The sequence below is a fragment of the Cherax quadricarinatus genome, chromosome 4, assembly GCF_038502225.1.
Source record: "Cherax quadricarinatus isolate ZL_2023a chromosome 4, ASM3850222v1, whole genome shotgun sequence".
In the NCBI taxonomy this organism is placed as follows: Eukaryota; Metazoa; Arthropoda; class Malacostraca; order Decapoda; family Parastacidae; genus Cherax; species Cherax quadricarinatus.
Genome location: NC_091295.1, coordinates 38,667,129 through 38,693,206, shown reverse-complemented (window position 1 = coordinate 38,693,206; position 26,078 = coordinate 38,667,129). Strand labels below are relative to the sequence as shown.

At 35.4% G+C, this 26,078-nt stretch overlaps 1 protein-coding gene across 1 annotated transcript in view; it reads right to left on the bottom strand.

Moving 5' to 3' along the window:
• Positions 1 to 26,078, bottom strand: part of LOC128684563 (phosphatidylinositol 5-phosphate 4-kinase type-2 alpha) — a gene marked incomplete at its 5' end in the record, with an annotated part of 42,676 nt that continues 16,598 nt past the window's right edge. Inside the window, 1 exon segment of the mRNA XM_053770824.2 lies at positions 1 to 24,173. Within this exon segment, the coding sequence (XP_053626799.2) occupies positions 23,986 to 24,173 (188 nt within the window).

Here is a 26,078-nt window from a genome sequence, read left to right as displayed (position 1 = left end):
TAACATGCAGCTTTCAATCCTGTACTTAAGCGCCACTGATGGAACTTGGAAAGTGAGTATGTACATAAAATAATTAAACATATACATCACAGCTCATTATAAAACAGAAAAAATCATCAAAGAAATAACAAAAAGAACATAAAACAACCAAATACTGTAGGTACATGTGAAGTCTGCAAGTACATTCAAAAAGCTGAGTACACTAAAAATTTAAATTTTAACAAAAAGTGTTGAAATCATCTTGCAATATGTAGTCACGTTTTGGATTACACTATTCAAAACAGTCAAGATATATACACACCTGCTATGCAGGCCATAATGAGTTGAACTTATCAGCTTCCTGGGAATACCTCAGGAGTAAATTTATCTAACCCACATTTATCATTGTCAAATTTAAGAGATTCAAGTACATGCCAACTGCACAAAGCATAATGAGATAGTACGTACATGCTTACACAATGAAACTGAACCTTTATAAATCTTGGTTAAGTACTGTAGAGTCATAACTTCAGCACTATAAATGCAATTAGAGAATTTTACTTATGTTTTTTATTAAATTTCTACGTCTGGTTGTAAGCAAGGTGATCGCAAAGTTGTGCACAAGGACAAATTTCAAGAAAAAATAGGTAAGATACATTACTCTTGAGGTTTTGGGTTTTTTCATTGGAGGTACACACACATCTATCTTGTATTAATTCTGTAGACTCATACCTATGTAAAACAAATTACTGAAGTTTATGTCAGTTATACATACTGTAATTCTACAAACCTGTCTCATCCAGGATATTTTTATAGCTACAGTAGTGCATCAGTAATTCGGAATGCTTAGGGTCAAGCTATGTCCGGACTACTGCCCATTCCGAGTATATATAGGAACATCACAGTTATGTACATTGTAAGTATACAAAGCATAAAATTATATACAGGTACATATAACAAAAACATAACAGTATTAAAGTACAACATTCCAAGTTCAACAGAAGATGTAGTTGGTTGAAGACGTGTCATAAGTAACATCTGGGGACATTAAAACAAGTCCGAACAACTCAATACACTGTATTTTCTTGCTTATTTTAACACTGTAGTATGTATTAATTTCCACCAATTTTTCCAAAGAGCTGATCATTTCAAGCAACTGAGCGCCGGATTTCTGATGCTCTACCGTAAATAGAATTTTATTAAGCAAAATATTCTGAAACTAGATTACTGAACTATGGGAAACCAATTAGCAAAAGGAGTTAATACACAATAGTAATGATTACCTCCAGACATTTCAGTTAACCACCTAGACTCACCATGAGTTATTACTTAAGTAGTCTAACATTTAGCCACATTAAAAAAGAAAGAAAGAAGTGAAGAACTGAACATGTGAGTGATTCATGTAGAAAATGATCTTATGGTGTTTTCTCAGCTAATTATGTTCCCATGTTGTGGGTGCCAGAATTATCTTCCATATCTTACACAGTACTACATAAAGCAAGAAGGCTCTTGAAAAAAGCTGTAGTTTTTCCTCCAGATGAATATATTTGCTCACCCAACACAGTGCAGCATTCATGCACCTATCTGCAAGCACTATGAAATTACTTGCAACAGATTGTAAAGCAACATTACATGAATGTACAGAAGTTCTAAATATGAATAATGAATTTTAACCAATTCTAAATTCTAAATTGAATAAAATTTTTGCTTGTTAAATATTCACCAATCATAACAAAATTGTCATGTTTATATCATAAAGTTTGAAATAGCTTGTACTACTAAACTGAACTTCATAATAAAATATATACTGTATACGGTAGAACCCCCATATCCACTGATTTGGTATCCGTGGTTTCAATTATGCACTGTTTACTGTGACCCAAAAATACCTCTTAATTTTTCATAATAATGGCCCCAAAGCACAAAAGTAGAGAAGCCGGCAGTTCTTCAAAGCCTAAGAGAACCCGTGAAATGCTTCCCATCAGTGAAAAAGTTGAAATTATCTGCTTATTGTGCATAATTTATCAATTAAACAATAGGTATGCATAGGACTTATATACAGAGTTTACTATCCGCAGTTTTGGTATCCATGGCAGGTCCTTGGAACACATCCCCTGCGGATACGGGGGTCCTACCATACAAACACTTTTGCTCTATAGGCTTTAAATAATATTTTTTAACTTAATAATTCACATCAAAAATATGAACAGCAATACTCTTGCAAAAACACTACTTCAAATAATAAAATGCATTTTCTTGTGATCGCATAAGAGAAAGCAGAAAAATTAGCTGACTAAATGTCAACGCAATTCTCTGTACTGCAAGTGAATCAAGTACAAAAGAGACAAGCATGTTGCATGTATGCTAGTCACATGCCTGACAAGTCTTCTAAGGCAACTTGCGAGTAGGGTAAACTGGTTAAACTTTGGACGGTGGGGAGAGAGATCTCAAGACCTTAATGATGGGAAGACTGCAACACCACTACGTATATCTACAACCTAATTATATTAATTATGGAAACATTTTATGCCAGTTCAATGTTCTGTGCTAATTGCAAAGTTTTCTTAACATTTTATTGATGAAGAATTATTTTTGGGGCAGTAAAATGCACTTAATTCTTTGTTATAACAAAGAATTAAGATTTTACCAATATTTATTCTCTAGGATAATCTTCAAGAAAAGTATTGTTCGAAATCAGCAAAATAATCTACAGTCTCTTGACCAAAAAGGCATTGAAGTTACCTGCCAGGCAAAAGTTTATACCTTTAACCCATCAATCTTTAAGAAATTTGGGAATCAAAGCACTGGCCAAGCCATGGGCTTGACATCTGCAGCCAATGCAAATGTATATGCATAAGAAATCCATAATCAACCCCTCCACATAAAATTCCAAGGCTGACAATAAAAAAAAGTTTTGTGAAACTTTTTCCCATGTTTGGAGAATTTTTATATTTCAGATTTATGTTCAATTAACCCTTTAGGGGTTGGCAGGTCCTCTCAGACTTGTTCTCAGGGTCGGCCAAATTTAAAAAAAAAAAAAAAAAAAATCTTATGAAAAGATAGAGAATCTTTTCCCGATCATAATGACACCAAAAGTATGAAATTTTATGGAAAACTTATGAAATTATGCTCTCACGAAGTTAGCGGTCTCGATGATGTTTACGCATCGGCGATTTTGCCCACTTTGAGCCCTATTTTCAACCAATTCCAATGTACTAGTCGACAAAAATCATAACTATTTCGCTAGAACTCCATTTTTTCTATTGAATGAGTACAAGAAACCACCCATTTACCGATTTCAACTATCCAATACAGTGGTCAGAATTTAGCAATTTTGCCAATTTCACACAAATTTCAAAAGATGCTAATTTCCGAATAGAGTCTAGAATAGACAAGAGACATTCCTGGCACTAAAATAACATTTCCTCTGTTCATCAGCCACGTTCCCAAACCCCTCTTACATTCTTTTGCTTTCCACTTTGAATTTTCATTCTCACAAAAAAATAGAAGATTTACTGTTATGCAGACTACTGCATTAGTGTAGAAATGGTATAAATAATATCAGCGCACTTGTGAAAGAATATTAGACTCACCAGTTGACGTGTATTAGACGCTTGGCATGATTTGTTTACTTTTGATCTTTGGTAAAAATCGAACATTTTTGCTACTTTGAGCTCACTTTCAAGGTACTTTTCATTGTAAAATCAGTCAAAATTATCTCAATTTCTATAAAATGAGACCAGGAAAACTAAAATACAACAATAAATACCATACGAAAATACAGTGCAGAGTCGCTGTTTTAATCCAAAAACACGGTCAAAGTTTTTTTTTTCTCATTACGCACTGTGTGCTGCAGGATTTTTTTTATACTGCGCACACTGACCACATAGACCCATTCTTTCATATGTAGGCCTACCAGCTTTCTCTCACTAGATTTGACGGTGCAAGAATTTATGCATGTTAGCACGTCAAAACCCCCTGCGCGTAAGCCGTACTAGTACGGCCAAAACCCCGAAAGGGTTAATAATGAGTTATGGTACAAGTACACACAGGCTTTAATGCATAAATACAAAAATCCAGGTGAACCACATTAACCTGATTCAAAATCCAGGTGAACCACTTTAACCTGATTCAAAATTATGTCAGAATAGAACATACTGGTATATAAACTTGAGGTAAGCTAATATTTTCTCACTACAGCAATACCATCACAATGTCAAAGAAATTTTACACCTGTTTTATCTAATGAGAATAACTAGATGCTTTGGCATATTTGAAACAGGCCCATCACTAAGATTCACCTGTCCCAATCAAGTACTACAGCCATTAATGTTACAGTCTGATAACCAAGATTATGATCAAGAATTTATGTATAAATGTATACATACTGAATACTTCCTGTTTACCAACCACTAGTTAATTAAATGGTCAGAAAATAATAACTTTCACAGTACTATTTGCTTGGAATTTCTTTGGGAAAGAAATATAATTTTGTAAAAGCTCTAATGTTGTTTATCCAAATCACTAACTTTTGCACAAAATAAGATTATGAAATAGTTATTGATGTCTGCAAGTCTTTCATATAGCCAGAATAATTATTAATAAATATAAAAGTAGAATTCTTATAATTAATGAGCTATGAAAAAAAGGGGTCTTGAGCTTGACCTTTTGTATGAAAAGTCTGAAAACAACCAGCCTACCTCCTATTACTATTTTTGTCATTGCCTAGGAAAATCATGTGTAGGGGAAAGTGGTGACATTCATAGGGCAGAGCTATAAAATTAATATGAACAAAATCAATGCAAGCTGACTTCACTACTTAAGAGAGTGGTTACTACGTATATACACACACACACGAGCATCAGTAAGTGAAATATGAATTGCCTACACAGCTACATATTCATTATCCATGGATATCTACTTGAAGAGCTAAGGATGGAGGCAAATGTATAATGACTACAGTAACAAAGAAACCAGTCAGATGCAGTTGTCTTCGTCATTCGAGATGAGAATATAAAATTACAAAATGGGAGGAGGGCAGGGGCGAGCACACTTGCTAAGCAGGGCTGGTAAATGGGGTTAGTGGGATTGTGGATTCAGGACACTTAGGTAGACAACTTATGCTTCTGACTGGGCTACCAGGCATATGTTTGAGATGGGCTAATGGTAAATGTTTACACCAGATCTTCCCTGTCAAATTAACAGTAAACTATATTATGTGTTTACTGCACATCATGATTAAATTCCAATGATTAAACTTTAAAGTTCTCATTTATAATTTATATTGAATTAGTTTAAGCATTGCTTACACATGACATTATTTGTTTGTGTTTCTTTAAGAATTTGCATTTCATTAGAAGGGATAACAAACAGTAATACATGCCAATTGATGGCAAAAGTCATACACTAACCACAATTTTTTTTTTTTTTTACCATTTCAGTCTGGCAAAAAAAAAAAAATTTAAGATGAAAAAAATTATGTACATTTTTTTCATGCTTGAGCAAGACATTAATTTAGCTGAGAAGCATAAAAATCAACTAACAATTATGGGAATATAAACTATATAACATTCTGACATCTTAAGATCCATGTTTAAACAAAATCCCACTTATAACCATCCAAATATACCTGGGTGGCAATTATTTGTGTGTTCTCTTGCTATTTAAGAGTAACCTTATCTATGAACATCCAAAATACAGCCAGATAATACAAAATGAGAAGGGACTATACGAATATTGAATAAGAAACAGAATTATATAGACAATATTTACTGTGGAGTTTGGCATTGCTTCCTATGACAAGAATAATATACATCTACTACTCTCATATATATCATGAGCAAGGCAGTTTTATTCTTAAGCATCTTGCATTAAAATAAAAAGAAATAATTCAAAATACAGACACCATTAACAAAAAAAAAAAAAAAATACTTTATTGTAATAACAGACCTTGTTTTAACACCATGTGGGTTGAACTTAATTTCTGCCATGTTAAATAAGAGTTCCACAAAAAAATTAATAATCTACAATGCACAAAATATTCATTTACATTTTCTAGGGATACTTCACTAAATATTATATTTTTAATTAGCCATTATCTAGTGTTTTATATGCCTAATTATTATTAACTAACAATAATCATAAGCAATGAATATAAATTTAATAATTAAAATAGTAGTACAGTAATAAAATTCTCCCATTTTGTGATCAACTGGACTCCACTGATGAAATGTTATTATACAGTGGCAAACTATATAATGTATTTCAAATAATGCTATTCATTCCATTAGAGTATTAAATAGTGAATAAGGTTATACACAAAGCCACTTGGAAATTCTGACACAGAGCAATAAACATGAATGCCTCTTTTTAGTTCTTGAAAGGCCATGCAAGACCTGGTGACATGTGACTTGAAACATCTTAGCTCCTAACTTATGTAAACCAAGACTACACACAGACTGGGCAAAAGATGTTGTGCTCCTATGAAATTAAAGTATAAAAATAATAATGTGAGGCACTGATGCAATACCTGGGCTTATTTAACGTGCCAAATGGCATATTTAAACTCCTTTTAAAATAATATTAACGTGCAGTAATGTGCAGCTCAACTAAGTATGAGTATTACATCAACCATGTATTCCTGAACCTAAATTTAAGTTAATGCTGTAATGCTTTCAGAAGGCCATGAAACTAGAAGAAAGTTAGACATGATGAACCAGCAAACTACAACTAGCAAGTTCTGGTTTAGTGAATAATGTTTTCCATTTTGCAAGTTTCCTCTGAGTTACTAGATGATATACTTCTAATGTGTGCATCTGAACTATACAGGGCAAACTACTAATATTTTCATAAAACCGGTGTACCTGTACTCTACATCATCCAGGATGACAGTTTTTAAGAGACTGTGATATATTTACACTTTATTTACCATCAAATAAAAGTATTCATAAATATTTGATTTGCAATCTATACAATATCTTAATTAGGGTCTGGATGTCCTGGATAATTTTGCTATCAAGTTCTTAATGCAGTTTTCAGGCAAGTGACTCTTGAATGGTGGAACTGTTTGACTACTCTATATGTGGGTGACAGACACACAGGCAAAACAAGCCTTTATTGAAATAACATTGTGAAATGTTTTATTTAAGGCTTGTTCTGGTACATGTGTCTTTGTTGTCATACTCTATATATATTGCTAAGCCATTTATTCAATATCACTTATTCTGTGGGTGATTATTCTCCCTCATAGAAAACTTATCTGTCTAGAGCCTTTTTTTTTTTTGTTATGAGAGAGCAGCTTCTGGCATATAGTTGTAGAATTAAAGCTGCCAGTCTTACAATGTATCCATAATTGAAATACAGTAGTTTAATTGTGGACACAGAATTTTTACTCTGCACAAATTTTTCTTTCAGTATTAAAGATGAATTAATTTATACCTTATGAATAAACAGTTAATAAACATTATCTATTTTCCTGAAATAAAGTAAACTAAGAACTCAACAAACTAAAACATTTGAAAAAAAAGTGCACTCTTCAGTGCAGTTCTTTGGTACAGTATGAATTTATCATCATATACAATATAACAGTTAAAAAAAAAAAACTCAATAGAGTTATCAGATTTACCCAATGCATCCTATATCAAAGATATCGAGAAGCATTTTAGAGATTACTAAAAATATAAATTCCTCCTTTAAAATACAGTAGAATTTCAGATATCCAAGGGTGTTTCAGAAAACTAAATTAACACTCATAATGGCTGTCATTATGGTAGTGTTGCAGAGCCCTGCCATTTCCAGGCCTTAATTATCTCTCTTAACATTATTTCTGCACATTTAAACTATAATATAAAAAATTTCCAACCCCTGCTGGTGCCCAATACACTTCTGCTGTTGCTATTTTATCACAATCATGAGCACACGGAAGACGTGCAGAACACTGCCTCTGATCAGTCATTACTGTGTGGTTAGTGTAATGCATGCTGTTATCCTGGGGTTAGCTAACATTTGATGAACATTTGCAGTTAAAAGTCACTAGTCAGTGAAACACACTTACATAATCACATAGAAAACTGGGTGCAACATACAGTATACTATATGTAAGCAGGAGTAATAGCGGATTACAGTAGTAATTTATAACAAGTAAATATTTTCGGCTTTACACTGCAAATTTATATCCGGTAAAAAAAAAAATGTACGTCTTGGTGCCCCACAAAGGAGGATGTCTAGTTACATGGTGTGAGGATGTTTTGTTGCAAGAGAACATTAGTGTTACTGTATATTAGTATTTCAGACAGAAGAGAGAGTGACACTAGCTGTGCTATATACAACAAAGCACAGTATTACAAAGGTTTAAAAGATGACAGAAAATGAACCATAAAAGAAATGCATAAAGTGAGCAGTAGTAGTACCTTCCAGATGGGAGGCTTTGTATTCTGTGTTGCTGTACTCAGTAAGTACCCCACACAAGCACATAAAGTGATATTTAACATGAGTATAGTGTAAACAGTAAGATAAAATCTTTTACTGAGGCTCATTTTTCAAGTCTATTGTATTTCCCTTAACAGTTCCTATTTTTTTCAGCTAATTTTCAACTAGAGTAAGTTTTATTGAGGGTACATTAATTTAAGGCCACCATCCCTTCTGAAGATAAGGGGTTTCCAAACAGAACTAAGCATTGAAGCTGTGGACAGATATTTATACTTAACAGTACAGTTTCTATCTCCTAAAAAAAAAAAAAAAAAAAAATGCTTCACCAGTAAGACATTAAAATAAAGTGTCTTAAATTTTCTTGACAGTACTATAAAAACCAGTCTGATAGACAACAGTATTCATAACATTACATGAACATACTAACTCAGCGAGTTTTTTTATGCACTTAACAGCACATTAAAACAAAATACAGTGGTTTAACACTTTCCATACTAATGAAAATGTCCAGTTTTGTGAAAAGAAAGGAAAAAACTTAAGTAAGGTGGTGAGGTAGATAATGGGCAATAATACTAGTGTTTCTGCAGCCTGGGAAATATCAGTGATTTACCAGTTAACCCCCACTAACCCAAGCAACTTCATATACAAATTCTTCAAGGAGCTAATAAGCAAATTTTCCAGCTGTTATACAGAAATCCAAATTTTTACTCCTAGATGCTGCATGAGGATTGCAATTCCACACCTATTCTTCATGCTGGTAACTAGTAAGTGACAAAACAGAGTGAATGAAGAAACCAATGATCCAATTATGAGAATGCCACTTCTTGGGATAGGAAATGGCAGGAGAGGTGAGGAAAAAGAGTGAGCATGCAAAAATATTACACCATTCAGACACTGCCAAATGTTATCAGAGGTGGAGTTTCAAGACCCTATCTTAGTTTCAAAACCAGCCTTGAGGCCTTATTTTAACATCTTGGTCTGTGTCTTAATCTAGGACAGTCTGGTCTGTCTTGAATTCAGATGTAGCATCTCAGGTCTTGGTCTTGATAACAGTCAGCAAGCAGATCTTTTGTTCATGAGAAGTCTTAAAATTATTTTTCCTTGATTATACATGTATACTGTACTATATCCCTTTTTACCCGTCATAATTCATACACACTTTTACAAAGCATAGCCACATTCAGAATATAGTATACTCCAATTATAGCAGTTCTAATTAACCTATACAATACTTGTACTCAATAATGGAAAGATAGAGGAGTCATAACACCCTTGGTCCACAGCTGCACCGTGCTAGTGGGAACATAGAGACGGGGCTTAGCCCCATTGCTGTTCGCCTCCCGTTGAAGATTTTTCTTCACAAACATGTGACAGGCAGTATCTTCAGAATATTTCATCTCTACTGAGTCAGTGGAAGGGTCACAATGAGTAAGGTTGACTGAATGAAAATTTTCAAATTAGAAAATAAAAGGAAGTACAGTAATTGCATATTCTGAATAATTAAATCATTCAAGCTTTGTTAAAAAATTATTTTAGGATGTTTCTGTTCATACGCAAATACTTCATGCATGCAAAGTGTTCTTATACACCTATTCAGGATGTGTATAAGCATTACTGTATGACCCTGGTGGTTTAGCACTTAGTTCTGATTATAATTATTATTATAATCAAAAAGAAGCGCTAAACCACAAGGGCTATACAGCACTCTGATTATAATAATAAACAGGATGTGTACATATTCCAAAGTGGATTCATTGTAACTAATTTCTTTTTTTGATTTATTTTCTTTATCACAACAAAAATAACTTTCAAGAATTAGCTATTACCCTTATTGTTGTTGTTGTTGTTCTAGCTTATAAGGCTGGTCACAACAATAATAATGTGGTCTCAGTCTTTGTCTCAGTTCATTAAGTTTTGGTCTTGTATTTTATCTCGGTATGTTTGATCTCAGTCTTGATCTCAGTATGTGGTCTGAATATGTTCGGTCTTGACAAAACCCCTACAAGTCCTTGCTGCGTCATTACTCCCTACCATGTACTTATCAAAAATAAAGTTGTAGAGAGGACCCAAACATTGAAAACTGACTTTTGTGGACACCTGCAAGTTTATAATTAGCACTGTACTGCTGCAAGCAGTAGCATTAGGCTACAAAAATACATAAATCTTTCACTGGCAGCATTAGCAGCAGCCTCCTCCTTCAGTGGTCACTAACTAAAATGAAACAAAGACATGTAAGATGGTGATGCAGATATACAATGTCTCATAACTTTCCTCACAGTAATAATAACAATCAAATTAAGTACTTAACCCAAAAGGGTCATACAGCACTGTCATGAAATATACAGGGAAGCCTCACTCACTGATGGAATGGATTCCAGAAATTGACCCATTTAGGGAAGGCAGCATTGAATGAGGTTTATTTTCTCATTGTACCTCAATACAAACAGCATAAATAAAGTTGGTTCCAGACAAGATATACTATTTTACCCTATATTTAGTCAAAAGTACATAAAATTACTTTTAACTCACTGTATATGTGCCAGGATCCTGTATGTCATGTTTTGGCACTAAACGTTTTACTTTTTATGTTACTATGTTGGTGGGCAGGAGATGGGAGGAATCACCATCTCATTCTGATGAAGCAGCTAGAATAGAACTCATTTAAGTGGTGTTACTTGCAGAAGGGTTTAGTGAGAAATGCCTGGCTGTGCACATTTGTAAGTTTCATTATTTTTCTCTGTACAGATTCCTGTAGCATTGAAGCAAATGCTGAGATGCCTCAATGACCCCAGTGTTGTGTGCTTGGTTAGGATCAGTTTTGTAGTGTGTTAAGGTTGACTATAAGCTCAATACCCTTCTACAATCTCTGCAGACTGTATTTACAAGGGGCTGGCATAATTTCAGCACCTTCCATATTTAGCAGTGCAGCTCCCTCTTGATTAAGGTGCAACAGCCTGGTCGAATTTATGGCATACATGACTAGGCAGTGCAATATTAATTTTGTTGGCGTAAAAATATTCAAGTGGTGGTAACCACCATCCTAGCAATCAGTTGGCTCCATCTTTCCTCCTCACAGGTAGTAATAGTAGAATTATGGCTTGATAAAGTTCATGGAGAGCAAAACATTGCCACAATAAAATGTCACATTAGTTGCAATTGTGTCCATTTTTCTCACAGAAAGTATTTTTCTCTTACAACATCTAAAAAAGCAGCTTTATCCACATTGTTCCACATTACATTCTCATTATTTCCAGTAAAATGTGATGTTGCACTAATCTGCTTCGTAAATAAATGGTCAATAAATGATTGGCATGAGAAGACACAACTATTGCTGATGCTACCTCTAAAACAATACTAATAGTTGACATGCAATAAGCTGTCCTGGGTTACTGAGACATATACTGAGGATTGGGCCAGTTGTAAGAGGCTTTGAACAATACTGTACATTGTCCCAAGCTGATTAAGGCACCATTAACCCTTAAACTGTCCAAACATAGATCTACGTTTTTTCAGCATTTGAAAGTGTAAATTTTTTTTTTTTTTTTTTTTTTACATTTGAAAGCGTGTAAAAAAAAACTTTGATCTACATTTTTGTTATTTTTGAAAATATGTATAAAAAGTAGATCTACTTTTGGAGCACTACGCATGTTAACGTAGATCTATGTTTGGACAGTTTAAGGGTTAAAGCAGTCAGCATTGAACAAGACTTCCCTATGCTTGATAATTGTTACATCTTAAAAAGAAAAAAAAATCAGAACTAACCGAAAAACACAAAGTCTGAACAAGGCCAGGAAAATCGTAAATCACTGTAGATTGTGTACAACATAATTATCTCTTCATACCTGCCAAATACATTTTAATTAAGAACTAGCAAGCTACTCTTATCTTTTAAAATACAATGTTTTAAATCACAAACATCCAAAAACTTTTAAGTAGAAATTTTTCTCATGAATTTAAAATATGACCAGCTTTTATAAACCAAATCTTACATATGAACTAGTAGCCAAATGACATTAATACCAAAACTAGAGAGCAAAACATATGGTCATGCTGCAATATTTTATGAAATAGCTTAATGTGACTATTTAACTGTAACCAGTGTCAAAAGTTTTGCCACTCACAGCCATCACAACATAGTTGATCAGACACCTCAGGAGGAACTTAGACAAGTGTATCTATAACAACTTTCTTCACTCCATCAATATTTCTTATATGTGCTGGAAGGTTCAAAAGTCATGGGCCACAGATGCTGACACTATTTTCCAGCAGGGCTTATGGCACCTAAGGTTCATTTTAGTGTGCAGTTCAGGCACCAGGCCTGGAGAGTATTTTCCACTATCAGGTGTACAGAAGACAAGACATGTTATTGTGCATTATATACATAGTATTGTATTCACAAGGAAGCGCTAAGCCCGTGAGGGTAATAAGGCGCCTAGGGAATGGGAGATAACAGATTTAATCCAAGAATGAGAGCAGCTTCAATTCTTTGGATCAAGAAATCTACAGCAGAATCAAGCACCCCCTTGTAGGGGGTATATTAGTGGCAATGGTATTGTGAGATGTAATAAGTTAGTTTCCATAACAGTTATGTGTTTTGTGTTCCATTGCCTGGTATTAATCTTTCACAACTTTACTATCTTTCACTGTTTTTGCTTAGCCAAGAACCTATTTTCTTGATAGCTTTTTTTTCTGTTTATCTCTATAATTAAATTCATTTTGCAGTTTAAGTATTATGTATAAGCCTCCACAAGAAAATCTGAGAATTAGGATTTCCTTTTTTTTTACTTCATTAGTCATGCACATTTCTTTATGGTAACACTATACTGGTAATTGTTTCTAAAGCAATGGCCTCTTATTCTTTTAGGTGGAATGTGAAGCACAGATTTTTGCAACTGTATACAGTAGTGGCCTTCATAAACAATAAGCCTTACTGCTGTTTCCAAACATTCATTATTTTCTCATGTAAATAATAAAATTACCAAAAATTTGACTTTTCAAATTAGAAACCAGAGATAATATGCAAAAAAAGTTTCACATGCTACAGTGAGAAAAATCATACAAAAACTGTTATAAAAATAATTACAGAATAGTATCCCCAATACTTATTATAAATTGATCTGCTTGTTACATAGTAAAGTCTACATGAATTTATCTTCAGCCAAAGAACCCATCGCTTAATTTTCGATTTGCTAACATGACTAAACTGTTTTGTAATTCTGATTCTGTACCTGGAATCAGACTACAGGTCCACATCGCTTTATCCAAAACCCTTGGAGCCAGTATTGCTTCGAATTTCAGAATTTTTCGAAGTTCAGAATGATTCTCAACACCGCCATGTGATGGTGTGACCCAGCACTGAGATGACTAACACTCCACACTCCATGAAAAATCTTCAGTTTTTGGAATTTTTCCAATATCAGAATTTCGGATAAAGGGTTGTGGACTTGTACCATATATTACCAAACGTAAACTGACCTGAGCCACAAGATGGAAGGGAAAGGGAGTTACAATTTTATTAGGTTTAAGACAAATATATTTTCATTCCTCACAAACGTGAGCTAATAAGTTCTCTCCAGCATCAGCAGTCAATGTATGCATCATTATGATGCTGATGGTAATGTTTATACAGTATATAAGCCATCACCATGTGAGATGCAGGCCTAAACAGATGGGACTAAATTAGCCCATTTCCTGCATAGCACAATTAAAATGAGAAGATGCTGAAGATAATGCTTACATATGTACAATTTTTTTTTTTATCTCAGTCACAGGGTATAGCTGCATCTATGTAAGAGTTACCCCACCAATGACAATAGTCGTATTTCCAGGCTTGTAATTTAAATTTTAAATTCGCATCAGTAAAGCAACCCTCGAATTATAATTAACACTGCAGTGCCATTCATGTACTCAGATATGTAATCAGCAATAACTCTTGAATAGTTAGAACTGCAAGTTTTGAAGGTACAAAGTCAGTGGAGAGTAAATCAGCTAAATCTTGCCTGAGTAGTAAAGCTAGCTGTGTTTATATGCTTTATCCTCTGCTTTCCTCTATTTTCATGATGAAAGTTAAAATGAGAGGAAAATGACCATAACATCAGTACAGTACCTACTTATATGCAGTGTACATTAGTTCAGTTGTTAGACTCATACTGTATGTCTGCCACTATTAGCAATGTTTATATATGGGTACCTCCCACCATCCCTTTCTTTATTACTATCATTGTTGAAAATGAAGAAAATAAAATTTCATTATAATTTTTTATATAAAAAATATGCATTTAACAATTTTATATTTAGAAAAGCATATTGGTAGCCAATTTGCACAGCAGAGTCACTTTGGGCCATCACAGCCCTGTAATCCAACAATAACATGGTGATGACGATAACTTGAGTACTTTATTATCATTATTCTGATAATTTTTTCATATTTTTTGGTAGTTTGCATTCATAACAAGTATATTACTCTGAGGTTACTCAAGAAATAACCTCATTTTATGGCCAATAATTAACGATATGGAATTATTTCCAGGCTTGTTCCATTTCTTTCCTAATCTCCCTCATTAAATACCCTATCCTTGTCTACCTAGTCTATGCCCCACAGCATATTTTATTATGTAACAGTATCTCTAGTGCTGCATTCCTCCAGAGTCATGAGTTTAAGTCAATAAAGTAATTCCTTAAGGCAATTACTTCTCATTACAGGTTGGCCATCACTAATCCGGCACACTACAAGTCCCAATGATGCCAGATCAGTAATGGCTGACCTGTACTAGTCTTGTGGTAAATCTTGCTTCCTTTATGCTTGGGTAGGGGCAAGTTTCACATATTAGTGCAGGAACTATCTCCTCTATACAGTTCCTCAATATAAAGGAAAAGTGCATGCTTTGCATACCTTATACCTTTACCATTGATGAGTTTCGAGAGTCTCACTATTCTTGGAGCCCGGCCATGGGCCAGGCTCATCCGGTGCTTGCCTGGTCAACCAGGCTGTTGCTGCTGGAGGCCCACTGACCCACATATCCATCACAGCCTGGTTGATCTGGCACCTGGTGAAGATACTTGTCCAGTTTCCTCTTGAAGACTTCTACACTTGTTCCAGCCATGTTTCTGATATCTTCTGGCAAGATGTTGAATAGTCTGGGGCCACGAATGTATGGTCTGGGAATGAAGATTTAAAGAAAGAGAAGACTATTCAGCCTACACTACTAAAATATTTTAAATGACAATATTGATGCTTCTGTTATACTGTTATACTATTCAATAATTTTTTATTTTTTAAATTTTTCTTTGTATAACTATTTGTAATAAACTTGAATCAGAAATACATCTTTCTTTTCCTTTGTTTTTATATTATCTTAGATAAAGAAAACTTGTTTAAAATTTTTACTGCATATTTTCAATGAGCTCAAACCAATTACTATATTTTACATATAACTTCGAATAGTGCGAATTTGAACAGTGCGACCACTTCACAAGATTCATTATTCACATTAATCAAGACCTAGCTGTATATGAACTGTAATATGTAATGTCAGTGAATACATTAACAGTAGCAATAAATGTAAATTAAACATCAACATCCATTTGTACAATGATCACTCATCAAAATTCACTGATGACATCCCAGGCAATGGAGTCACACATTGGACACTACAAGACCTTCAGTAATATCCTGGGTGATGGAATCACACACTGGGCGCTACAAGACCTTCAGTAATGAGAGCCTGAGTTACTTCGGGCACTGCAATAGTATAGGTACCATCGCTGTGGTGTTCCAGCGCATCCACAATGACTTCTGAGTACTTGGGAAGAAGCTGGCCAATTCTTGCTGCTGCTGGCTTTTGTACCCCATGCTCAGATATGCCATGAAGAATGCAGTGGAGAGTTAGACAAGGCAGCTCTAGGAATGACTGCGGTACCTGGCGTATACTGCTATAAGACATTTCCTACAAGATTCCATAATCGATGAAGAAAACCAGTGCTGACTCCAGCTCTGGCCTGATGCATGATGCTCTGCACTACCTGTGATCTTCACTGAACATGGCCAGGCATAGCTACCCAAGTATGGGTCTGTAGAAGCACCCAGGGAGACTCTCACAGCACTTGTACATGTGATCCATCATCTCCTCCAGCTTTTCAATGAGATGTAGAGAATCTTTTGGAACCACAAATATACTGTGAGGGTTGCATGTTTCAAACACAATAACTGACACAACTTTGGCTATAGGAAGCTGTGTACTCTTGCATGTAGCATACATTGGCACCTTACTTGCAACAACCATGCTTCATCATAAGTCCTATCTGTATTTACTCCTTCATTGGACAGTAGGGTTGATGTCACACTTATCACAGGCAACACTGGAGGTGTTGCATATACTGTATATACTTGAGTTTCTCATAGTGTGGCCTGTGTGTGTTTCCGCAGGTGGAAGCTGTGTGTTGGCAGGGTACTCTCCAACAGTTTTACAATTTGCTGGAATTTGCAAGAGAGAAGGAATGGGTGTAATTTCTAACCGAGTGAATGACTCTGATACTCTGGGAAACTCTTCAATTCCTGCAGGATTTTTCCTTGATAAAAATGATATAGATTTGTCTGAAGGGTTGCTGTGATCTTCTTCTGTTAACGTATTGAAGAGAAAAGAAGTTTCTGCTGATGGTCCTCCTTACGATCCACCATTGTCTTACTTGATGACAGTTGATCATTCAACAACAATATATGTTTCCTGGGGTCATAAAGTTCAAACTCTGAACTGTCAGCTCCAAGAGAATGCATTAACAGTGGCACTGATGAGTGAACTAGGGACAACATCTTACTTCTTGACATTACATCATCTTCTCATATTCCTTGATGTAAAAACATAGCAGCTGCATTAGGTAGGCAGCAAATTCATAAATATTGGTTTTAGGGACAATTTCAGTTGCTAAAATCAACCATGTATAAGTGGACACAATTGGCATCAACCTTCTCGACCTGGGCATGATACCACACTCTGTCACTCACTACAAAGCCACACACCATCTCCCCAACTTGAACATCACACACTCTACATCCTCTTGCACAATGTTGCACTAGATTTTGCTTCAACTTCTGATACTCATGAGTAGACTTCTCAGATACTAGTCGAACACACAGTTTGTTGTGCTCATCAACCCACACAGGCAGCACAGTATACTCTTTCATATTTTTCACCACAGTCTCTCTGAGGTCTACAGCCCAGAACCTTTCTCTAGTGTCAACATCACCCATACTCAATAACGATGAAGCCAAGGGTGCTCTTGTAACTTCAGAGTACCTGTGGGAACTTGTAGGTATATCTACTTTCCTGGATTTGGTAGCTTCAATAGTGCACTGATAACGCGAGACTTTTTCTCCATGAGAAAAATCTTTAGGTTTCTGCTCAAAGTTCCTCTTACACGAATCAACATAAGTATGCTCTTATCTTGTGAGAGGAGAGATTCTGTGGGACCAAGCTTTCAGCCAAGGCTTGAAAGATGGCCCAAAGTTGGACACGATGGTGTACCCTCAACATCATGTAACAAAGGTAGAGAGTTGTACCATGGTCTTAGGATATAGTCAGCCATCACACTAATTGAATCACTACTTAACAGAGAAGCTTTTAAAGGCTTGGACTTCTTGCTTATAACCTTGAAGACAATTTTCTCTTCTAGTATGCTCATTTTCTGCAATTGCATCTTAACTTCTGGTTCTACTGCAGAGTGAATCTTAGCTAATATGGTAAAGCCCAGCAACTCAGAGAATGGTCCAATGGGAAGTGGTTTAACCATTTCAAGTGTCTTCATGTTACCCAAGTCGATGTAAATTATGACCCTCTATTTTATAAATGTATGCACGATACCAAGAGCTGTCGGATAAAGAAGTTGCAGCCACTTGGCATCCCATGCTTGGTTTAAATTTTTGATCAAAGGGAACACTGGGGAATACCTCGTGTGCTTCAGAATAAAATGCTCTAGCACAAGTGTCATTAACAACAAGTGCAAACTGGTTGTAGCTCTCAACCAGCATGATGAAGCCTCCCTATATTTGATCAAGCTTTAATTCATCAAAGACACAAGGTATATTAAGTAGGAATGATGGTTAAACTGAAGCAAACCAAACATGTTTGTCTGACATAAAACTGAAATCTTAAAAACTTTAACTCATAAATCAATGTAACTGTTCAAATACACAGTTAATATAGAGTACACATAATCCTATCACTACAAAATTTCTTTGGATACATTTATTCCAGAAATCAAATCCTATTTTTCACAAGAAATGAAAGTACTTTATTAAATAAGCATCTGTTTCAGGATTATTATTATAATCAAAAAGAAGCGCTAAGCCACAAGGGCTATACAGCGCTGCAGGGTAGGGAAGGAAGTGAGGGTATTGGGCTGTAGAAAGGGGGAGGGATGATCAGTAGGTTACAGAAAACAGCGGGGCAGGGGATAGTGTGGGGGTAGAGGGCAGCAAGAGATTGAGGTAAAAAGGGCTGAAGGTATCATCAGAGTTTGTGAAGTAAGTCAGTTGTTGTCAAAAAGTCAATGAGAGAGTCCGGATGAAAGGTAGGTCCATCAGCGAGAAGGGAAGGTAAAGAGAGAGCAGCGGAGCAAAGACGACGTTGGAGGTATATTCTGCGTGCTCGTTGATAAAGTGGGCAGTCTAATAGAATGTGGCTAACCGATAATGGAACCCGACAATTCTCACAGAGAGGAACAGGGCGCCTCTCCATGAGATAACCACGAGTAAGACGAATATGGCCAATGCGAAGACGGGAGAGAGTAGTCTCCCAACCTCGACACTGGTGACAAAAAGACGGCCAGTAACCTATATTCGGTTTAATAGATTGAAGTTTGTTACCGAGCAGAGTAGACCAACGCTGTTGCCAACGGGTGTGAAGGTGGGTAGCTATTGCAGCAAAATAGTCCGTAAATGGAACACCTCCATACGAAACTGGTAGGTCATGTACTGCTGACCGCGCAGTAGTGTCTGCCTGTTCATTGCCCTGTACGTCAACATGACCAGGGACCCAACAAAAACAATATCTTTATGCTTGGAAGAGACGCGACGTAACCAAAGTTGGATACAGAGGACTAAGGGGTGAGGTGTATCAAATTTCTGTATAGCCTGTAAAGCACTAAGGGAGTCTGAGACAACCACAAATTTTTGACATAGGCATAGACGCAATACAGATAAGTGCTGCAAGAATGGCATACAATTCAGCAGTATAGATACTAGCCGAAGATAGTAAATGCCCTCGTACGACGCTGTCCAGAAACACTGCTGCGAATCCTACGCCATCAGAAGACTTAGAGCCATCTGTGTACACTGCAATGGCATGAGAATGAGAGTGGAAGTGGTCAAGAAAAAGAGAGCGGGAAGCTACCGTAGACAGTTGGGCTTTCGAGCAAGGGAGTGAGAAAGAACAGACTCGAACAGCTGGAACTTCACAGGGATGTAGGGAAAAGTGAGATGCTACATGAACATAGAGAGGTGGTAATTGAAGAGAAGACAAGAGCGAATGTAGGCGAAGGGAGAAGGGACGAAGCAAACAGGGGCGGCGAACAAATAAAGAATGTCTACTAATATCGGTGACCATTCTATAAATGGAAGGATTGCGGTGATCATGAGAGTGTACATAGTAGCGAAAGCAATGGGCATCACAGCGATCGGATAAGGATGGAACAATGTTTCAGGATTAGAAACTTCTTAAAAGTGGTAATGGGAAGTAATCATGTACAAGTCAGTGATGTTGGTCAAAATAATCATTTGTTTGTTCAACCCCAAGAACATCATAAACAAACATTATACTGCAACTGATTGTATTTATTACCCCTAGAGGCCCTAGCAGACATTTCTATTTCTAATACTACACAGCACCACAAACTCCTTGATACAAGTACGTACTTCTCAGGATCATATTATCTACTTTTGCATCTTATTTTTAAGGGAAGTACAGATTGAATGACACAGACCATTATGATCTACTAGTGAAATTTTCTTTTAAACATATTTCTTCAAATAAAACACATTGAAAAATTGTATAAGCACATTCATTTCTCAACAAGCAATGTAATGGCAAAGAAAAAATCCACTTTTATAAATAAAGATCCACTGTCTTCAACTTTTTTATTCTGGATGAAATATAAACTTTATCTCAATATTATACACTTCCGAGATGATACTTTGATAACATAACTGTACTGTTAAGTAGCTCAGAAATCGTATTTTCAAATATCCGAGAATCCATTTACTATTTATTGTGTGTGATACTAAATATCACATTTTTGTTTATATAAAAAAATCTTAGTACTTGCATGGATGACTTAATTAAATTAATCTTTGAATATATCTAAATATTGTGCATAGCTTAATTATACATATTCAGGTTTTTTTTGTGGGGGGGGGGGGGAGAGTTATACACTTCTACCACACATTTTAGCATTTTCAGGAAAAATGCCAAATTTACTAAGACTTACCAAGTAACTTCAATCATGATCTTAACATACTTATTAACATCAATCATGACCTGATCAATTCTATTTAATGTAAATACCTATGATCTATTACAAAATAAGTAAGCCACTTATGCATCTATTGCACAATATTTAAACAATATAGTGTCTTAATGCATGAATAAACAACTGAGTCTTAATGAACGATAAAAAAAAATTAAGATGCCTTATATACAGGTAATTATGGAGGTGTAATAAAGTTGGTAGAATTACCGACAATATGTAAAGTAAAAGGACACAAGTGCAACTTACGTGACATTTATTGTGGCAACGTTTCGCTCTCCAGGAGCTTTATCAAGCTTGATAAAGCTCCTGGAGAGCAAAACGTTGCCACAATAAATGTCACATTAGTTGCACTTGTGTCCTTTTACTTTAATTATGGAGGTGATGAAATTGACAGCCTCACACACACCATTATAATCAAATTCAACACAGCCACAGGGAGACCAAGCCTGGAATTAAGTCTCATAAATGGCCTTCTCTCAATAACTATTTACCTATTTTTCCTCCCAGTCTCTACTGCATTTGACTTGTATCCATGAGATTCATGTCCAGATATCCAACAATAGCCTATTCATTGAAGAAGCTAGTCATTTATGGCAGCACTGCTTGAAATGCATCTTATCCTTTAAAGGCAAGAAATATTCAGTCTAATTTACAGTTATTTCTTAAGTACACTTGATTAGCTTTAGGAATACTACTGGGTATGTATACAGCTCAGATACGAACTAGTGAGGCAATCTGCATTTCTAAATGAAAATTTTGTTCTGAATTATAAAGGAAACTCAGGGAACAGGAGCAAAACCTGAATTTAATTAAATTGAAATAATTTAATGAAAAAGCCTGTACAGTCTTTGGCTTAAATGTATTTTATTATTATAATCAAAAAGAAGCACTAAACCTACAAGGGTCAGGCTTAATTGTATGTGTCTTGAAATATGCAGCAAAATGCTTGAAGCTGCTATTAAATTCTGACATACTGGTAGATTATACTAATTTCTTTAAATAATTTTTAAATGATGGTCTATTACCCCTTTCAAAGTAAACAAATTCCTGAAGTTTATAAGATATATGTATACTGTAATAAATATATCACAAGCTAAACAAATGTATTAAAAGAAATTAAAAATTTCATAAATATTTTTAAATCAAATAAATATTCTTTTATAGAAACAAGGCAGTTTTAAACAATAATATACCCCTTTTCTCCTATTATATAAAGAAATTATTATCATATTTAATATGAAATCAATCCTCACCTGAATAACTAAAAGTTTGCTGAGCATTCTTCTATTTTTCAGGCATTTGTCTACCTTTGGGTGACTGTGTAGAAACTCCTTCCAAAAGCTGGTGTTCGTATATTCTCTGTTCACATACAATCAAATAACATGAATGGTTTTTCTCAGTAGCAACAGATTTTGTTCATAGTGCACATTTTATGGAGTACACAATACCCAAAATTAGATTTCATGCATTATTTTTCAGTCTACTAACATACAAAACATTTTTTCAACCATCAATCACATACAAACACACACATTACTCAACATCATTCAGTAATCATTATCACTTCTAGTAAAGTCACAGATTTTCACATGTAAAACCTAAATAGTTGTATTTCAATCCTCCATGTAGAGGTTCCTCTTCCCTTAGAGTCATGTCCCTCTCCTAGTCTTGTACAGCCCATGACAAGGCAGTATGAGTGTTTGAAAAACTTCATTGTCTTAAAATTAATGCATGCTTTTAATCAAAATAAGCTTATTGATTACATATGCTTCACTTGCCTGTGATTGTTATACTCTAGAGAGAAGAAGAATTTTCATTTCAAGGAGGGCAGGTGCACCAAATTGACAAGTCTACTATTTTTTTTAAAGCTCTTAAAAGGGCAATGCATCACTACAATATTGTTAATGGACTAGTATGGCAATTCCACAGACTGTATTGGCAAGCCTTTTTGTTATCCACCTACATCTGATAGATAGATAGTCTGCCTTTTAGTTCTAAAAATAACATACAAATTTCTAAAACTACATTTTCAGATTCTTTTCTTGCTTTATTCCTCTAAGACATTTATCCTTTGAGCTCTGAAGGCTGATTCATGTAAAGTTTATATATCCCTTTTATGATCAACATTATCCCAATCATTAAGAGATTTGGGCCATAAAATGGGAAATACTGAGCAGATAGGCACAATCAATGTGAAGAAAATGAATATTGTATCTATACCTACATGTCTTGAGGATACAAAACTGCAATTATTTCCTTACTATTTACCGAGAATAAGACAAAAACATAACATGAGTATTATTTAAAATCACTATGAGTCAGTCCTTTTGTAAATCAGTAAACTCCATTCTGCTTAGAAAAAAAAAGTAATAGAGAAAAAAAAAATGTAAATAAACACTCAACTATTGGTAGCCTGGACATCACTTACTCTGGTGTGAGTGATCAAGCAGTTCAATAGTTACCATGACCACTGAAACCTTCTCAAAGACTGATATGACTAGCCAAACATACTCTTGAGGTTTAAATGATGGGCCTGAAATCTCAAAAGTATGACTGGTTGAATGGATTCAGAAAGTTGAAAGAACTGGCTAAGTATATTGAGTAAATGCTTGGGTTTCCAGATTTGATCCAGTGATTAATAGCTATGTTTCAATACAGCCATTATGTGAGGAAAATGTTGGAAAATTCCTGAAGTAATCATAGTTAATATGCGTGTATGTTTCCACATAATACATAATCAATTATATAAATACATTACTCTATCCATATCATCCTGATCATCATAACCATTTTTTCCAATAAAACTGATTTGTAATGAAATAATAGTGATTAATGCCCATGCATCCAGAATTAATTTAATTTGAATGCATTATTAATGCAAATAAAAATACAACGAAAAAAAGCAACCTTAATAACAATTTAATGCAAAACAAATCTAGTAAAGTCTGTATTTGATGGGTTAAAATCTGGAGCATACACAAGTTTGGGCAAAGAAAATCTACACAGCTGAGGATACAAGGGTCTCTTCACACCCACCAACTTTACAACTGTATACACCTACACAATGGCCTGGTTCATGAAGTCCAAAAACCGCCGGCCATACTGATCAGGTTCCACTGTAGATATGCCATCTGCATTTGATCCATATTTCACAGTCTTTGCAGCCTTGGCTGCCTGCTTTTTGACACCATAATGTGTTAGGACATCAATGAGTGCCATAAAATAGATTTCACGACGAGCTGCACCTGAAAGTAAAAATATCTGCTCTGCAACTACACTCTTTAGAACAAGTTAATACAGAGTACTTTACTAAAAACTATACCAGCTCCCTTTGCCTCCAAAAACTCATACAAATTAATTACAAATAGGTAATTAGCTAATTATAGTGCAATGCATTTACAAATACTCATTCCCTAGCTATTTTTCCAGAAATGCATAGACATTATAGTAGATTTTGCTGTAAACACATGGAGATAGTGACTGAACATTGCTTATACTTAATGCATTATTATGTCTCAACAGTCAATTTTTGAGGTACAGTATGTCAAAGCAGCATTTCCACAAAAATACTTTCTTCACAACACTCATTGGCACAGTGCTCCCTGCAGAGTATGTCAAGCTGGTGATGGTAGCACCTCAATGGTGACTCTCACCAACTAGTCACACCCTCCTTAGTGAACATCTTAGGGAATTTTATAGAGGAAAATATAATCCCAAGTTTAGAGAAATAAGTAAAACAGTGACATCATCCCAGTCAACACCTGTGGATGTGAATGTGGACATACATGTAGACGACAATTCTAGTATTTTTTTCTTTTTAACATAACGGGTTTTCAACAAAGACAGTAAAAACTCTTGTGGTTTAAATATGCTATCTCAAGGGAAATAGTTATATTGAGAAAGGGAATACATTAGGGTCCCACTTTATGGTGTTTCACCTTATGACATTCCACTAATACAGACATTTCAAATTATGACCAACACTCGCTATATGCCTCCCCCGCCTGACTTTCTAATATGGTCACCACACCCCACCCGTTTTGTTTACATTCTCCGTGAGCTCCACGAGCACCACGTCTCTCCATTATGTCTGGAAACTTTCCAAAATTTCAAAGTGTTTTAAAGTCATTTCATGTTTTATATACATATATAAAATATATATTCTTTCTTTCAACACACCGGCCATATCCCACCGAGGCGGGGTGGCCCAAAAGAAAAAACCAAAGTTTCTCCTTTCAAATTTAGTAATATATACAGGAGAAGGGGTTACTAGCCCCTTGCTCCCGGCATTTTAGTCGCCTCTTACAACACGCATGGCCTACGGAGGAAGAATTCTGTTCCACTTCCCCATAGAGATATGAGGAAATAAACAAGAACAAGAAACTAGAAAGAAAATAGAAGAAAACCCAGAGGGGTATGTATATATACGCTTGTACATGTACGTGTAGTGTGACCTGAGTGTTAAGTAGAAGTAGCAAGACGTACCTGAAATTTTGCATGTTCATGAGACAGAAAAAAGGACACCAGCAATCCTACCATCATGTAAAACAATTACAGGCTTTCGTTTTACACTCACTTGGCAGGACGGTAGTACCTCCCTGGGTGGTTGCTGTCTACCAACCTACTACCTAGAAAATATATGTACATATACATATATACAGTGGACCCCCGGTTTACGATATTATTTCATTCCAGAAGTATGATCAGGTGCCAGTACTGAAAGAATTTGTTCCCATAAGGAATATTGTGAATTAGATTAGTCCATTTCAGACCCCCAAACATACACGTACAAACGCACTTACATAAATACACTTACATAATTGGTCACATTGGGAGGTGATTGAAGGATCAGTTATGGAAGGACAAAAGAGAATATGAATGTGTAAATTCAAGAATTATGTGGATTAAAGTAAAGGTTGGATGCGAAAAGTGGGTCATAATAAGCGTGTATGCACCTGGAGAAGAGAGGAATGTAGAGAGAGAGATTTTGGGAGATGTTAAGTGAATGTATAGGAGCCTTTGAACCAAGTGAGAGAGTAATTGTGGTAGGGGACCTGAATGTTAAAGTAGGAGAAACTTTTAGAGAGGGTGTGGTAGGTAAGTTTGGGGTGCCAGGTGTAAATGATAATGGAAGCCCTTTGATTGAACTT